Source organism: Carassius gibelio, chromosome B20 (genome assembly GCF_023724105.1).
Source record: "Carassius gibelio isolate Cgi1373 ecotype wild population from Czech Republic chromosome B20, carGib1.2-hapl.c, whole genome shotgun sequence".
Taxonomy (NCBI): Eukaryota; Metazoa; Chordata; class Actinopteri; order Cypriniformes; family Cyprinidae; genus Carassius; species Carassius gibelio.
In genome coordinates, this window is record NC_068415.1 from 9,335,990 (window position 1) to 9,349,342 (window position 13,353).

Consider the following 13,353-nt stretch of genomic DNA (forward strand, 5'->3'; position numbering starts at 1 on the left):
TAATAAGCATACTGTATGTCACGTACAACTGAAAATGACTACTTATCATGTCATTATTTATGTTCTTAAGTGTAGAATTAAAGAGGAAATTGTTACTGTGTTTTTACTGTCAGCTGGTGGTTGTGAGGTAACTTAAACCTAGCCTACATGAGTCATTGTTTCTCTCACAGTGGGAGAAAGGGGGCTACAGAGAAAATAAACCTTATGAATGAGCATGAGTAATCTATTTTAGTAAATGAATGAAATCGTTTTATAAGAAGTGAATATAGCGCTTCCCATGCGTAAACACAGACCCACTAAGGCACAGGTCAGGATTGCACAATACACACACATGCACAAACGCACATAGCTCTAGCCTGAAAATACACTGTTGTGATCAGACCCACAGTGGTGTCAGATTACTGTATATAGTAGTGAAGGTAAAAGCTGTTTTTTATTCATTTAATATTTTGGATAAGCATATGAAAATCTTTTTGTTTGTTTAATTATTTGATAAAGGTGAAATAAAAAAAGAATTACAACAATCTACTGAATGCTGTATGAAATTAAAGGGGTCATATGATGCTGCTAAAAAAGAACATTATTTTGTTTAATTGGTGTAATGCAATGTGTTTATGCAATTTAAGGTTCAAAAAACATAATTTTCCATGTAATGTACATTATTGTAATGTCACGTTGTCTGGTCTGTGTTTCCCCGGGTGTCCACTAGTGGGCTCACTTCCCCATAGGTACCTCACCTCAGGCACTACAATTCCCACAAGGCCTTGTCTCTTCATCACAGTAGTTGCACATCAGGCGGCAAGGAAGTCAACCGGAAGTTGAAGTCGGCCGAGTGCCGCCATCTTGTAGCAGAACTTCACTTGCGTTAGCATTCCCATTGACTCCCATTCATTTTGGCATCACTTTGACAGCGAATAACTTTACATCTGAGGCATTTAAAGACTCTGTTTGTCAATTATTGATTTCTAAAGATACACGACAATGTATAAAGGGCTCCATTACCTTCTATGTTACGTTATGGCCCCATAGAAACAGTTTTTGTAAAAATAGGCTAACGATTGCGTCATAACCACGCCACTCTCTGTCGCATTACCGTACAGACAGGAGGAGAAGCTCGCAGGCAATTAACTTAATATGGCGTACTGGCGTTACATTTTAAAATACTATACAAAATAATTAATCAGAATACTTACTCCTGCTCACTCACGCCAAAGAACTCCCCGCTCAAGCTCGCCGTCTCTGCAAGATTAACGATGGCAGTTTGCTACTAGAAGATTTACATCTGTCAGACAGGTTGCTGACGTCATCAAGCTTAGTTTGAGTCTGCGCGTCAGAAACTGAAGTGGTAAAAATCACTAAAAATGGGCTTCACTTGTCTCAATTGAGTTCCAATGGGGTCGCTGTGTCCATTTCTTTTACTGTCTATGTTGCACACCTGTTAATTGCACTCAGGTGTCTTCACTTTCATACTCTTTATCCTGCCTATTTATACCGGTCTGTTTTTTGTCTGTGTTATGGAGTCCTTCTATAACGATCGGGACACAGGAGACGAGAGATCCAAGAGCAGTGTGAGTTTAATGGGTAATCCAAATATCAGAATCAAAACAAGCAGGGGTCAAAACCAAAAATCAGTCCAAAAACAAACAAACAAGAACAGGAACTTGAAATACTAGGAATGCGAGGAAACCAGGTGACGGAAAGTAAGGACTCCATAAAACAGACAGAAAACAGACTGCCTGAGGTGAGGTGTCTATGGGGAAGGGAGACCAGTAGTGGACACCCAGGGAAACACAGACCGGACACCTTGACATGTTTCTCCTCTATGCCCCGCCTTTCTGAAAAGTGTTGATTTTTACAAAGCTCATCGTTTTGAAAAAGCCAGGTGTGCTCTGGCCAGATAACCAGTGCGTTTTGATTGGCCGAATGGCCCAAGCGTGTGACGGAAATGTTACACCCCTTAAAATATGGCATCTTGCAGGCTAGCAGCACGAGACTCAGTTCAGCTGCTGTGTTTGTGCAAATCCCGTCATCGGTTCCCTTTTAGCAGTTGTCAATGTTCTGTTAGGAGTAACTTGGGATGTTGGTTTATGTAGAGAGAGAGGGAGTAAGGCACGTTTATATATCGAATAACTTAACTAATATGTGTATTAGTGCATACTGTTTTAAATGATTCAGTTCAATTTAGTGAACTGGTTCGAAAGTTTCACTAAGAAGAAAGATTTGTTCGCAATCAGGACATAACTAGATGAGACAAAACCAATAACGCCCATTACAAACGAGGCATTTGTTGAATCCAGTGGGAACATAATTACTGATTATAATGACTTATGCTGTCTTTTTACGCTTTGCATCGCGTATCGCACTGCTAAAACATAAAACCACGTCTGCGTTTGTGATCTGAGAAACAACAAGCCTACTCTACTGGTCAAAACTCGCATTTGAATCATTATTGGCAAATTATTTAAATATGAAAAACGTACTTACAGGTTGTAAGTCAGAAGCACCAGACTGTCCTTGCAAAGTTTGAACTGCCCAACTTTATAGAAACAGCTGTTGTGCCACAGACAAATTGCAGGCTACTGGTTCAGGAAACCAGTAATCCTCCATATATTTGGGTTGGGGTTGGGAACATTTGGGTTGGACTCTTCTGGAACAGTGTTGAAATACAACTTAACCACTGCTTTCTAATCATGTCCTCTTTTGGAAGGCCAAATAAAGTAGTTTCACTTTCACAATGAAACACAGCGTCTAGACAACATGGCAGCAGCAGTAATAGAGAAAATAAAAGTTACGGCTTCTTTCTTTGTGTGAACATTTTGGCTTCGAGATGTGGGGCGTGTTAGAATAAACGGTTTTAATGGGGTGTGGCTGACTCTTACCTTTTATAAAGAATATATCTTTGGATTTGACACTTTAGTCTTTGCAGCTTTATGGATCTTCTTGAACCAAGAGCTTGTAACACTCCAAAGAGAAAGAATAAATTGAAATTGCATCATATGACCCCTTCAGCATATGCACAAAATTTAAGGCATAATCAAGAAATCATGTTTGCTGTATGTTGTGTGTAACGTACAGTTGAATGTCTGAAAAAGAATGCCTTTTTATTATTAATGTCATACCTAAATTTAATGGAAATTTAAAATGGAGTAAAATTCAAAGAAATTCTTTTCTACAATGATGACAAATTAATTAAAAATCATTTTTATTTATTATTATATATATTTAATGTACACAGAGCATCACGTCCTTCAAACCATCTGCTCAAACATGACATCTGAAATATGGTTCAAAAGTTAATGTTATGCATATTTTCCTCTTGTTGTAACCACAATAATGCAGAAAAATTAGAGGAACCTGAATTAGGCCCAGACAGAAAAAAGAGAAGAAAAAAAAAACCACTTTCAGTTGTAATATCTAAATTTTCTGCACCTCCTTCCAGTGCACAAAAAAGTCTCTTTACACTTTTGACCTTTTCTGTGTTGTTTCTCCATCACTTCATCAGTATTTTTCTGCTTGTCTATGAGAAATGGAAAGCTAATAGAGAGATGGTGAGTTAGTGCACATAATTTCCTGGTAGAGTTGAGATTTGTAAAACAGTTCAGCCAGCATGGGTCTGCTATAGACGCATATTATCAAACACATACTAGCATGCATAAATGAATGTTATCTTAGTCTGACCTGCGGTCAGTCGGACCCTTGGTGAATTCTGGCTGCTTAACTTCAAAGTAATCTCTGACTTTTAGATACTTCCTGTTCACTGTAAATGGAAGTGTAGGTCTACGATGGGACAGAGAGGTATAACTAAATCTGTGGGTCATTGTGATGACGCTTGATTCTGTAAAAAATAAAAACTCCACTGTGGTCATCAAGCTCTTAGTCAGTGGTTTTCAAAAATCTTGATATTCTTAAAACAAGTCTATGTTTTGAAGCGCTTACTGACTTTAGTTTACATGTAAATACGTGTAGAAGGGCTATGGGAGTGTTTCCTGTCTATTGTTTCAAAGAGAGCACATACTGAATCATTTTTAAAGGGATAGTTCTCTCAAAAAGGAAAAAAGTTCATGGGAGACAAGACAATATAATATTTTTGTGGTAATTAACATGCTGTATATTGAGATTCATTTGTATATTTCTTAATCCAGAGTCCTGTTAAGATAAAAAAGTGACTGGAATTGTCAATCTTATTTATCTCTCAAAAGCATGATAATCTTCATGCAGTCTCTATGCTGTGTAGAAAAGACTGTATGTTACGTTTTTTTTTTCTTTTGTTTTGTTTCTTCAAAAGCAGAAGCCTAGAATAGCTTTGCTAAATAATGCAAGTATCACCTGAAACCTGTGGTCACAAATCTGTGTTGTTATGATGGTGCTATGGCAATCCCTGATAGGAATCCTAATGGGGTTTTACCTACATTTGCACCACACCCAGTTACAATGACAATCCGTTTGAACTACTGAGAGGCGCACACTCACCTGCTGGTGATCCCGATATGGGTGTGTATCCATGAGCAGGGAAAATACATTCGCTTTTACCTCACATGACTAATAACTGACAGTTCACCTCCCACACCTCAGGTTTGTCAAACCACTCTTCTATTAGCAGTAATGTCACTACAAAAAAGCAAATACAGAAAGGCAAGAACATATAGTATCATTGCATTGCACCATTTTTGATTAAAACGGAATCTTATTTCTCTGTTGACTCACGCCGTACAGTTATTCCAAGTCTTATACCTTCACATTGTGACATTCAGTACAAAAACTGAAATAAAAATATTTTATAATAAACTATATGGTTTAAATTCAAATTCAAATTGTATAAAAACAAAGCTTGACTAATACAATGTATGAAGTCATAATGCTATGCCATGCTACTACACCATAATAAAAACCTTTCCACAACTTCAACTTTTAGCTTCCTAGATAGTCAGCATTAGGTTCCAATTAATGAGAAATATACAGTGCTTCACCCATTTGAAAGATTTTTATGGCCCAAATCACTGAACTGTATCAGACTGAAATGTTTAACATTTTTGAGCAACATGTAAATTCATGACTTGTCATTTTTCAAAATAGTGCCTCAACACAATTTTCATGTTTTATTCAATCTGTGTATTTTACTGAATTCATAAATATGAAAACGTACATATCATATTTTGTTTCTTGCTTGTTTGTTTTTTTTTTATAAGGAAAATTAATGGTTTTTAATGTAAGTGTTTGTAAAATGATGTCATATCAGTGATGGGTTAATTTAAGTAAATAATTTGTGTTTGTGTTGTCAGGATATATGCAGGAAGGATACAGTGAGGAATAGTTAGGCTGAAAAGATGAGTGTTTTCACACTAATGAGGTCAATCCTGTATGTACCATCTGTGCATTTACATTCACTGAGCCAGAACGATCAGCGCTGCTTTATCTCATCGCTCTCCATTCTTTCTCTTTCTGTCTCCGTCTCTCTTTCTCTTACCCAGATTCTCAATTTATCTCTCCATCTCTCCCTCCCTATCTGGATTTAGTAACTACAATGCATATTTCAATAAAAACTGCAATGTGTAAAAGTTTTTACCAACTGCTGAGTTACACGCTGACCCAGTCTGAACTTTACATTTATGCACAGAAAATCATTAGCCATACAGTCTAAAGATTTAGTTTACTGTTAGCCAGTTTAACGCTGCACAAATCTCTGCACATAAATGGTTCTGCAAGCATTGATATCTGATATAGCTTGTCAGAAACCAAAACTTTTTTCTTCCATGTTAGCATACATTTTCAGCTATTATCCCCGTCTTCCCCACATCACATGTTCTCTGTATCTTGTATACCACTCTCCTCTCAAAGCTATGGTACCTTTGTCTTTGGTTGTGTTCTGAATAGTGTCTAATCACTGCACTTAAATCCTCTTAAGTGCCTTGTGCTATTTCTGCATAGGAGCACAGAGTTGCCCGATGTGTCTTGACTTAAGAAAGCTTTTTTGCGCCCTCCCCATGCACACTCAAAAAAGCATGAAGGACAAAGCTAATGGTGGTAGTGACAACGTAACAGCTCACTGAGGGAACGTATTCGGACCTTTAAAAAAGGTGAGCAGGCAACTTAATAGAGAAATGCATCTTTTCCTGTTTGTTCTGTTTTACAACTTTATGTGAGTCACAATGTTATTTAACAAAAGCCTAAAGTCTATTCAGCTCCATTCTTGGATGCATCTTTTCCTGTTTTTTTTTTTTTTTTTTTTCTGTTTTGCAGCTTTAAGTGAGTTACAGTGTTATTTAACTAATTTACTATTTAATTTGACTAGTTTAATTTAACTAATGTACTGATTATACTTTTGATGAGCTGTGATGTTATAGACGAATGGATTGCGTGAAACAAAGTCTACTTTGACTTGTTTGCATGCTAAAGTGAAAGCATAATTCCTGTTTTTCTATGAAACAAAATTAAACCTTTAAGTTGGTTTGTGCTTAGCTTGAAGTGGTTTGTTAAGACTGTAGATAGCAGTAGTGTTGTCTATGGTATACAGTATTTATCTCAGAAAACTATGCAAAAGTTCATGCCATGTTTATCATTTTGCATGATTCAACAAGACTTCAAGATTCAGATCAGACTGAATGAAAAACATTCAAAAAGACTGATGAACGAATAAAGACTCAAAGGAGCTAAAAGATTATTTTTTTCTCAAACAATAAGCGTACAGTAACAGTAATCTCTGTGCACAAACCAAACATCAACATTTTAAAGAAATAACAAAGAAAACTAAGGCAACCTCCAAAGTTGTCATATAGGATTTAACTGGTTGCGATCTGAGCTGATGCATTGCATCATAGCTGTAATCTCAATTAGCGGTCAGTGATTTACTGAGAGCAGTGAAAGGTACAATGAAGGAGGTTTGAGGCCAGAGACTAGCAGGGCAAAGTGAAGAGTCTGAGGTCTGGTATTAAACTGCTAATCTGCTGCAGCATGAGCTTTATCTGATCTCAGTCTCAACCTCATATGAAAAAGACCAGTTTAATGCAACCAAATATGTTCTGCATTGTTGATTTTAAAGTTGGCATTAAGATACATAATATATAATAAAGTTTTATGCAATTGCAGTGGTATTGCTTGTAGAATCAAATAGAATCAAAGAGATGTGCATTAAAAAGAATGATAATTCAACTGACTTTAGCCAAATTAAAGTGTCTGCGTTAAAATGGAAATTTATGCTTATTGTAAATTATTTGAGGACAGTTCATTTGTCATTCCATGACATCATATCGGCGACGGCCACTTGTGCAAATAAATTGGATCAAAGTGTAATCTGATCTTCTTACTCTTAATAAACCTAATATCTTCCAAGAGAGAGCGATTGGGTACGACGACACAGAGACACTGTCCACGTGCTAACATTTCAATGAAGTTTTGATGTTATACCTTGTTCGAATTAAATTTGTTTAACACTGGATAGTCGTTCAGAGATATACAGCTTTTGTTACTTTTGCTGAAACCATTGGGAGAATTGAATTTATTTTGACATCTATAGATGAGATGAAGATTTGACCTTTTTCAACAGATAATCAACAAATAAAAATGTCTGACAGAATCGCAGATGAGGAGCCAGTGGCTGTCACTCACACAGGTCAGTATGGTTCTTATTGTTTTGTGAGACTGTAAAATGAATGGGTCATATAGGAAAGTGATCTAATGTATTAAGAACATGCAGAATGAAGACGGAAAGGTTTCCCAAACTAGTTTGCAAATTTATAAAAAGCAATTAATTCATTAATTGAATTATAAAATTACTAGAAAAAAGCCTGAACCCTTACATTAGTTGCCAGCTTCCCATTGTGAACAACTTGATGTTCTTGTGAAGAAATGAAGGAAACACATTCAACCTTGAACTTCTGAGGCCTGATTGTAATTTTAATTATTGGACAAAATTTGAAACAACATCAGTGTCTGGGCATTTGCTAATTTCCCCAATATGAGTCAAATTAGAGATAAGATTTCTATAAAATATGTCAGACCTGAACTGATATCATCCACTGCTGAAAGTTAACTAACTACGGTAGGCTATTGTCTTTTGACTTATGGTTGTTTGCTGCAATTATTTATAACAGCTTAAATTTGTTACGATTAAATTTGTTGAACTTAAATATCCAACTTAACTAAACTAAACTGAACTTTTATTTTTAAGTAAACTTCAAACTTCAAACAAAACATCATTACTTGTTTTAAGTTCTGATTAATAACAGCATTACGTTTTTACAGTATATGTATTGATGTAATTCACTCATCTATTCATTCACTTACGGTATCTCCAGGACCAAAGGGTGTCATCAATGACTGGCGTAAATTTAAACTGGAGAGCATGGACCAGGAGGCTCTGCCTCCCAACAAGAGAGAGCTTCTAAGACAGATGTCATCCCCCCACAAACCCAGAGACTCCTGTGTGGGTGGAATCAATCGCAAGGTTGCCTCTTTTGACCAGAATTTCAAAATAAAAATGAGCTCTTTGAAGAAAAACAATGCTTTTCTTAATCAGGCTGTAAAATGTGCATTCCAAAAATGGATAGGAAGTATATGCATAATAATACTATGGTCAAAAGTAACTACAGTAACACCAAACTATATTAAAACATTGCTATACTGTAGTTATTGTGTTAGTCATTTTAATGAATTGATTTGTGTAATTTGTACGTACATAAGAATTTAGAGGTTGCAAACTGAGATTCAGGGATCCCCAATGGGCTACATAGGGGTAAAAAATATTTTGTATAAAATGTGATTAAATATTATTTTTTTATCGCATTCGTTTAAATATTTATCCAATATTTAGTACAATGACCATATAAAGACCAGTTGTTTAATTTCAGAACCAGTGTATTTTCTTTACATCATGCATAATATTTTTCTCACAACGTATAAATCGTTTTTTACACTTTATTCTAGGGGTTCCTCAAAAGAGGTCATCATATTTGGCGGGTCTTTGACATCAAAAGATGATTTAATGGATTAACTTCCAAAATTAAATGCCATTGTCTCTCCCAAAAATCTATATTGGCCTTAAAAGCTTTTCATTTTCCTGCTTCTTTTTCACTTCCCAGATGAGCGCTCAGGAGTATGAGCTGATAAAAGAAGATGATGAGAAAAGTCTGCGTAAGTACCGCAAGCAATGCATGCAGGAGATGCACGAGCGCCTGAGCTTCGGGCCCAAATTTGAGGGCGTGTATGACCTAGACAGTGGCGAGGCCTTTCTGGAGGTCATTGAGAAGGAGCACCGGCTCACAGTGGTGGTGGTGCACATCTTTAAAGATGGAGTGCAGGGGTGCGAGGTGCTTAACAGTTGCATGGATTGCCTGGCCACAGAATATCCCAGTGTTAAATTCTGCCGCATTAGTGCCGCCGCCACTGGAGCTGGTGAGCGTTTCTCAGATGACGTGCTGCCCGCTTTGTTAGTGTACAAGGCTGGAGAGCTTCTGGGAAACTTCCTGGCTGTTACGCAGCATTTCAGCGAGGAGTTCTTTGCTACCGATGTAGAGGCCTTCCTCAATGAGTATGGACTGCTGCCAGAGAAGGAATGCGGCCCTGGAGCGGATGAGGATGAAGCAGATGTGGAGTGATGAAAGATGGCAGAGAGTAAGAATGGATTAAATGAATGGGAGGAATGTTTTTCTGAGTATGACAAGAATAAGTTTCATTATTCTTCCAGCTAACATGATGAGATGCTTCCATGTGCACATGCAGCTCAGGGTAAAGATCTCTTTGAGCACAGTAGAGAAAACTACTAATTGTTTTGTACATTACAACGAAAAAATGGAATAAAGCTGAGAAAGATAATGAGATATTCAACTATCATGTTTTCTCAAATAGACAACTGCATGAATATGAAATAGACAAGAATGAATTAGTGTCATGTGGAATACTTATGCACATATTGTACATGTGATAGTATGCAGCCAAAGATGATACAAATGAGAATGGTCCATGATCAATTCTTCTTAAATGAATAGTTCACCCCAAAATGAAAAATGAGTGAAAATATACTAAGCCTCTTGCCATCCAAGATGAAGTTTGTTTCTTTATTAGAACAGATTTGGAATAATTTAATCACTTGCTCACACATGAATCCTCTGCAGTGATTGGGTGCCGTCAGAATGAGAGTCCAAGCGGCTGATAAAAACATCACAAGAGTCTAGTAATTCACACTACTGCAGTCTGTTAATTAGTGTCTTTTGAAGCAAAATGCTACATGTTTGTAAGAAATAAATCAAGGCATTTTAACTTTGAACCATTGCTTCCAGCCAAAATACAAATAGATAATCCATAAAAATGCATCCTTCAGTTTAAAAATCCATCCCTTGTGTTTTCACATCAAAAATCACAAAACATCATCATAATCATAAGTCACATTTGTTTTGAACTCTTTTGACAGTTTATGCTTATAAACAGTGCTTGATCTAAGAATATTTCTCTCCTGATTCATAAAAGATGACTCTTTACTTGAAAAAGCAATTATAAGGATAAAATGCCTTAATGATGGATTTGCTCATTACAAACATGTCAGTTTTTACTTCACAAGGCATTAATTGATGGACTGTTGGAGTTGTGTGGATTATTTTTATGTTCTTTTTAGCTGTTTGGACTCTCATTCTGATGGCACCCATTCATTGCAGAGGATCCATTGGTGAGCAAGTGATGACATGCTAAATTAAATTTCTCCAAATCTGTTCTGTTGAAGAAACAGACTCCTCTCCATCTTAGATGACCTGAGGGTGAGTACAATTTCAGAAGTTTTTCTTTTTTGGGTAAACTATTCCTTAAACCTGTGCATGATCACCTTTATGATTTTCGGTGCATAGAAATTTTGTGAGGTTCAAGATAAGCAGCATCCTGTGTTAAATTTGATTTTGTGGTGGGGATGGATTTTAACCTAATTTTTGGATTGCATGCACAATCTGTCTTACTGTAAATTAGTTTGGCTGGAATTTTGCATAAACCAGGATATTTTATGTCAACTGTATTTTTAGGCATACACAAATAAATGCATATGGAAACACTGAACATTTCCCGTCTGCATTTAGTAAAAAAAAAAAACTATTATTTAAACACATGCTCCACTTGCACACAAATTATATGTCACCCTTAAAGAAAGCATTTGAAGAACAGAATCAATCAAGAGAGTAATAAAGTGAAATTCCAGAGAATTTCCACCTTCCTTTAATGTGGTTTGAAAAGCAAGACGGCACTTGTTTAAATGCAATCTCTGCATCTGACTTTACCGTGACCTGCGGGTTCAAAAGTTTCATTGCTTTAAAAGAATAGATACTTATTACACATTTGTTCATTTTCCAATAATTTTCCTTTAACTTGACATGTTATAATTATGTATTTATGAGAATCTTCCTTTGAGTTGAGATGCACAGTATGGGGCAATGATCAAGATTTAGATCTCCTGATGAACCATGGGTTATGAAGAACATGTCCAAAAGACAAAAGACATGCTACTGTTCCTGACTAGGGCTTTTCAGTGATATCCTCTTGCTAGAGTGGATTAAAATCTGCTATTATCTAGAAATTCAATGTAGAGTCAAATACAGTTATAAATAAACAATATATCACTATCATGTCATCAGTAAGCTTAATCAGTGCATTAAGTGGCTATACCCCCATGTTGTCATGCTTTTATGAGCAGCGTATGTGATCTTTTTTTGATCAGCTTAGTCTGTAATCTTATTACTGGATTTAAATCCAAGATCTTGTTGAGTGTTCAGTATCAAAATACAGGCTGTCCCTGCTGGAGCCTTTGTCTTCATGCAGGATATTTTGGCTCTAATCCAACAATTGGTGTTTTTCTATTTTAAATGACCCACTTAATTTGAACATGCAGTACTGATACATACAGGCTATATTACTTCTTGAATCCTATAAATTGGCCCTGATTGTAACCTCACCCACTAAGTTTTTAATCTCACCATAGTTCAAAACAAGTTCAACAGCAATTGCAAAAAACTGTATCAGCTTGTGGGGTCGTGCAGGAATTTTTTCATCTGTTCATATTTGAAAAAGACATGCAAACCAATTTGAGAGTAACATATTTTCTCTTGAGGGCCAAGTCATGCAGGCACACCCACTGAGGGCCTGAAGGGTTTGGTGATTTTGTAGTAATGTTTTGTGTGTCTCTCACAGAGCTCTTGCTATATCGTGCGACGAAGTCGTCTGCGCTTCACGCAAACATGTTCTGACAACATCTGCACCTGATACCACATTTGCCTCCATCCTCTCTACATGTGTGAAGGAGTAGCCCAAACAGCCAAGTCCTCGCCTGGACTTAATTCCTAAGACATGCTGTCACGGGTTCATAGCTCAGATAGATAAAAAAAAAAAAACTTCAAATATAAAAACAAAATATAATAAAAATGTTAAAAAGAATTTGATTATAACAGTGGTCGGTTGCATAAAAGTCTTACAAGTTAGACATCTATTTTTCTGTCTGTAAGACTGGTCATCATTTTTTTTTTTCTGTAAAAACATAAAAACATAAAAACTTTTATTCCATCATCTGTTAGTTGGGCAGTCTAGCTCTTAAGACACAGTCTTAATGTAGAGGCAACTGGCCTGAGATATAACTTATATCTACAGTATCTTACACACTTACATATATAGTTTGTATGGCAACCTCCGAAAAAATGAATTGTGCATGTGAATGAAACAAATACAGTAAAACAAAACATTGTAGAATTGGGCCAGAAAGAAAACAAATGTTTCATGAATTATAATAGAAGAGAGTATAATACAGTTTCAAATAAGCCAAACTGTCCAGAAAAAAAGAGACCAACTAAATGACTGTACATTAAAGGGTTTCCTGAGCTCTGAGTATAATGTGTTGCAAAGGACATCTGGGAGTGACGTTGGACACATGAGTTAGTGGGTGGACAGACATGATAGATGTTAATTTCAAGTGTAAATGGGACCATAGGTGAAGGACTGGATGGAGGTGGGGTCGGGGTTGAAATGGAGGGGATATGAGGTAACAGGGCTTCTTAACACTGCTTTGTGTTGAAAATTACAGAAGCATTCACCCACCCACCCACACAAACACATACTTTAAAACCTCCTACACTCTACTTACTCAACATTCTATGTAGCTTTGTCACGCAAAGGTGTAGTAATGAAGCGTGTTTTCCCCATATGTCACTATGGAAACCAGGATTTGGGAATAAAACAAATTATAAATCACAGAATAAAATTTCCATACACATGAAAATGTACATTTACCACAAATGCATATACTCAAGGTCAATTATTGCCTTCTTTGAATGTTGAAAACGGGAAACTATACTCCGTGTTTAACCACCAATGGCTCTGAAACACTGATTTGATCAT

General features: G+C 36.4%; 1 protein-coding gene across 2 annotated transcripts; it reads left to right on the plus strand.

The window, feature by feature from the left end:
* The first annotated feature begins 5,943 nt into the window (after positions 1–5,943).
* On the plus strand, positions 5,944–11,031 carry LOC127983393 (phosducin-like). 2 transcript variants are annotated; one of them, XM_052585569.1, is made up of 4 exons: positions 5,944–6,074; positions 7,541–7,606; positions 8,292–8,440; positions 9,075–11,031. In XM_052585569.1, the coding sequence occupies exons 2-4, from the start codon at positions 7,558–7,560 to the stop codon at positions 9,588–9,590; spliced, it is 714 nt and encodes a 237-aa protein (XP_052441529.1). In that variant the 5' UTR covers positions 5,944–6,074; positions 7,541–7,557; the 3' UTR covers positions 9,591–11,031. The 2 variants fall into 2 exon arrangements, with proteins under 2 accessions (XP_052441529.1, XP_052441530.1); XM_052585570.1 differs by having other exon boundaries at positions 8,292–8,419.
* Positions 11,032–13,353: the final 2,322 nt, after the last annotated feature.